The following is a 4,914-nucleotide window of genomic DNA, read 5'->3' on the forward strand; positions in this document are numbered from 1 at the left end:
AGTGCTACCCACAGCAGAGGACACCAGCCAGGACACCTACCACATCTCCTTTTGGTCCAGTCGGCCCAGGAGCTCCCCGTTCACCTTTGTCTCCTTTGCGACCCTGTAGACCTGGGAAGCCTTGCAATCCTGGAGGCCCATTGTACCCCTGGGTGCCCACTGGCCCTGGCTGACCCTGTGGGAACAACATAGGTTCAGCGTCACAGTTAAAATCAGGCATGCATTCTCAGTCACAATCATTTTCCAAACCGCACTTCCCATTCTCCAAGATCTACCATCCCCAGGAATGTTACAAAAATGGCCATCTTCTAATAGAGCCACCACGGAAGGCTCACTGGCTGAGGAAAGAGGTCAGAGAACTTCGGGAGAAACGTGTCCAGTATGGAAATGAGAGACTTGATAGATGACGTTGATGGTGAGTGATCAAATGTTGAGTTGCAATGACAGAATCAACATGCTTGGCTTTTAAAAGTCTCTTTCAGGTAAAACGCTCCCAGCAATCTTTTCAGTATAATACATACAGGAGCTACACAAAGCATAGTATATCCTTACAATGGAATATTACTCAGCCTTAAACAGAAAGTGCAGACACATATTCCGACAGGGATGAAATCCGTCCGAAGACATATGCTTATGAAATAATCAGCAATAGCAAATACTAAAGGGTTCCATTTATGTGATGTCGCTGAAGGAGTCAAGACCTGTGCACTGACACACTTCTAATCCCTGAGCTGCCCCGGGGACAGGGGGAGCTGTCCATCTTTGCTTCTGGTCTTTTCCTCCATTGCCCACACGGACAGTCTTTACTGTAAAGTGCATGTCTTTACTGAGTGTTGAGAGGCCATCTTTAGTGCCTCACAGTATTTAAGTGAGAAGACAAGTCTCACGGGAGGTGAGGTATGGGGTGGATGTCATGGAGGTGCCATCCGGGGGCAGCGAGTCTCACGGGAGGTGAGGTATGGGGTGGATGTCATGGAGGTGCCATCCGGGAGCAGCGAGTCTCACGGGAGGTGAGGTATGGGGTGGATGTCATGGAGGTGCCATCCGGGAGCAGGGAGATCTTACTCAGGGCTCATCATGCCTTTCTTCTTCTGGTTCTTGTAGGGGTCACGGGTCTGTGGGTGGAAGAGTCCCCTTCTTTGAAGACAAGATGGGTAGGAGCGACTTAGAGATCCACCCCAGAGTTGAGGCACCCTACCTCCTCAACCCACAGGGAGTCTGGGAAGGTCCCTGGGGCTCCATCTGGGTCAGTGTCTGAGTGGCAGATATGGGGCTCCCCTCCCCTATCCTTCATGCCTTTCAGCATCATTCAGCCATGCCGTACCAGCAAATGCCCAGCCAGGGCGGGGCAGACTCAGCATCCTGAGCGGTGGAGTCCATGGACCTTCGCCACTTTGAAGAACACTACAGACAGGAGACAGGTCCCACTGTGTGGCTTCTCATGAGGACAGTGGCCCTGCAGGCTGCACACAGGACCACTGATTGCACCCTGCTTCTGAAGCACTTTGGTGTAATGGCTGTTTGTGTGTTTGGGACAAGAGCATAGTTTGGCTTTGACTCCTGTGGCCTTTATTCTAGTCACGTGCATCTTGGTTTAGTTCGTGGTGTTAACGGATTTAGCTTTCCTGGAATGAGACACGTGCGGCGAACCCTCATTTCCCCATGTCAGGTGGAGACCCCGCCCCTTGCCAGCATTTACAGCGATCACTCCAGGGGCATGGGACGCTTCTCACAGTGGCATCTATTCTTACTGCTCACATCCTGCAAGTCTGCCAGGGAGGTTAATCATTCCACACCTGGGGAATACACAGGTCCCTAGCTACCCCTGGACCCGTATGTGGGACACAGGCCACCTTTGTCCCTCATGCTCATACCCCTTCCTGGGCCCCCTTGACGGGAAAGGCAGAGCATGCCCTGTGGACTCGTTTCTCCTCCACCACCAGGAGTCTTCTAACCTGCTCTTCTCGGACAGGTGTCTACCTCCGGGGTAAGCTCTAGTCTTGTCTTCTCTGGAGCACACTGTCACCTCTTCATTGCACAACCCAGTGGTTTCCCTCACCGTGCAATCCGCACCTTTATCCAGACCCAAAATACTTGCCTGGTCTCAGAGGGAAACCCAAACCCATTCAGCAGTCCCTCCCCATTCTTCCCTAGTCTCTGGCAGCCACCTTCTGTCTCTGTGGTTTCCCTGCTCTACAAATCGACAGAAATGAAGTCACATGATGTGTGTGTGACCTTCTGAGTCTGGCTTCCTTCCCTTAGCATAATGCTTTGGGGGCTCATCGACACGGCGGCACAGACCAGAACCTCATACTCATGGCTGATTATTTTCCCTTTGTATGAATATAACAGTCTGTCCTTTCCTCTGCTGATGGGCATATTTGAGTGTTTCTGTATGTGTGGCTGGTGTGTAAGCCGTAGCACACATCTGGAGGTCAGAAGACAGCTCAGTGGAGCCAGGCCTCTCTGGCTACCTTTCCATGGGTCCTGGGGGATTGAAACACAGGCTTCCAGGGTGTAGGGCACACACTTTCTTTGCTGAGCCACCCCGCTGGCCCATCCCACTTCTGCTACTTTGAATAGTCCTCTTATCTGCCCGAGTTCCTCCTGTCAGTGCTCAGTGTCTATTCTCAGGACTCAATGAATCCCACGACAGTCCCACCTTTATGTTTCTGAGCTACGACTCAAGGTTTCCCCCAGTGGCTGCAGCATTTCACGGCCCTACCAGAAATGCTCTAATCTCACTTCACCCGCAACAATGTTATCTTCTTCTTCTTAGGCTCTAGCCGATCTTGTCAATGTGAACTTCTCCTGAGTGCTGATGGACTAGAACATTCCACAGCATCCAGGCTGCTTCTCTCCGGGAACGGGGAGGGGGTATCTGGGGAGCATGTATGCTGGGGCCTGGGCCTGGCTGGGCATTTGCGCACACCCCAGTGTGCTCCTGGGAGGTGTGTCTGGACCATCAGGCTGGGACTTTCCCCAGGACGTCCTGCCTGGTGGGGAAGTGTGCCGTGGAGTGTGGGCAGCAGCTGCACATGCAGGTGATGAGGGTTTCCCTTCGTGCTAATCAGTGGCAGCAGACGCTTCCATCCTCTGATGAAAAGTCCAGCCCTGAAAGCTGACTTCCATCTCTTCCTTTCCTTGTATAAAGAGGTTAAAAATAAAACTGTCCCAAGAGAAGGTGTCCACACACCAACCTCAAACTCCCAAACCCACAAAGCTCTTCCAACTCGTGCAGTGTCCCTGAAGATTTCCTCCTTCCCGCAGCCTCCATCTCCATAGTGGAGGGACACAGACTGGACCTTACAAGCCTGGAACACTACAAAGGACCTATAAGAGCATGTGCTGTACCCCCACTTCCATCCCATTCTATCCATAGGGATGGGCTTCTCAGGAAGCGGGATAATGAAAACCATCCTTCCACCATGCATCTCAGGGAGGTGGCCCACCAGAGGGTCAACAGCAGCAATCCCATTTTCTCCCTTGGTGATGGCGTGGAGAAGGACCAAGCACCAGTGGGGAGGAGCCATAACTAGGCTTAGAAAGGCTTAGAAAGGGTCAACATTGAGGGCTGTCTGCCTGGCTCCTAGCTGACTGAGTTCTGTCTTTGTGTCTCTGTGTGGGGTTATTGCAACTCCTCGCTAAATTCATTAGAAGTCCAGCATCCTAGGCATGGCTCTGGAACTTGAATCTGCATTTCACACAGTCCCTGGAGGTTCCTGTGCGCATTGCTGCTGAAATACCTCCATGTCCTACCACCCCACGTCCCTCCACTGGGCACTCAAGGGAGAAGATGGTTATCTTTTAATAAGAAAGATCTCTTTAGGACTAAGCCGTAGCTCAAAGAAAGGTCTGGTTTTTGAGTCAGGCAGTGGGTAAACACATTTTGTCAGTTAAATATTAACTTTAATAAAATTTCCCTATGAGACAGAATAAACAGGACAGGGGTTTGTCCATTTGAATCCTGTTCTTCTTCCCTTTCTGGAGTCATGGCTGCTGTGTACCTGGGTCACCAGTTGTTTCTGGCAGAGGGCGAGGCCAAATTCAAAGCCAACTTTATTAAGTTCTTTGGTTCTGCAGGAGGTGGGCTTAGTCTCTTAGCCTCTGAGAGTGCTCCTGAACTTGGAAAAGTTCACATCTGGAAACAGGGCAATGTGTCATCAGACTGTGAGCATGCAGATGTGCCCGGACATCGGGACAAAGGCCAGAGAAGCCCCAACACTTGTCTCCAAGGACAGGACCAGCAGGATGCTCAGTCTGGCTGTAGCCTTTCCTGCTAGAGCAGAATAGACCCCAGTGACGCAAAGCCCAAGGCTGAATGGTAGGAAATTCCCGCTCCTTCCAAGCTGACCCTTCCTGTCTCACCTTTCCTGGGGCACTAGTCACAGACCCTCCTGCCCTCTCCATCTCCTAGCAGACTCTCCCTTCCTCCGAGGGCAGCAGACCATGGCTCTTGCTGATCCTGGGGAATCCCTAAGTCCTTGTGATTTCTGTAAGCCCAGTGGCGCACACTGGAAAATATGCGAGACACCCGCAAAGGCGGACATCTTCAGGATCCGGGAGACTTATTCTCTACCCCAGAATTCCAGACGGTCTCTCATGTTCTAAAGATGTCCAGTTCATGTGTGTGAACACGTTAGATCATCGCAGTGCGAGTTAGAGAGGACACACTAAGCAATGTTGGATTCGTTATATGACGCAGGATGATCAGGGCCTCAGAACTACTCTCCAAATGATTTAGCAGATTGTAGTTAAAATGTAAAGAACAGCCAGGGTTGGTGAGATGGCTCAGTGGGCATAGGCGTTTGTTGTCCAGATTGACAATCTGATTTCCATCCCCGGGACTCACACGGTGGAAGGAGAGAGCTGACTCCCAAAAGCTGTTCTCTGATTGAAACACACACACACACA

General features: G+C 51.4%; 1 protein-coding gene across 1 annotated transcript in view; it reads right to left on the reverse strand.

Moving 5' to 3' along the window:
• Col4a2 (collagen type IV alpha 2 chain) overlaps positions 1–4,914 on the reverse strand; it is a 137,755-nt gene that overhangs the window by 51,311 nt on the left and 81,530 nt on the right. Inside the window, exon 5 of the mRNA XM_005366318.3 lies at positions 41–175. Within this exon, the coding sequence (XP_005366375.1) occupies positions 41–175 (135 nt within the window). The remainder of the gene's footprint in view (positions 1–40; positions 176–4,914) is intronic.

The sequence above is a fragment of the Microtus ochrogaster genome, unplaced genomic scaffold, assembly GCF_000317375.1.
Source record: "Microtus ochrogaster isolate Prairie Vole_2 unplaced genomic scaffold, MicOch1.0 UNK7, whole genome shotgun sequence".
Taxonomy (NCBI): domain Eukaryota; kingdom Metazoa; phylum Chordata; class Mammalia; order Rodentia; family Cricetidae; genus Microtus; species Microtus ochrogaster.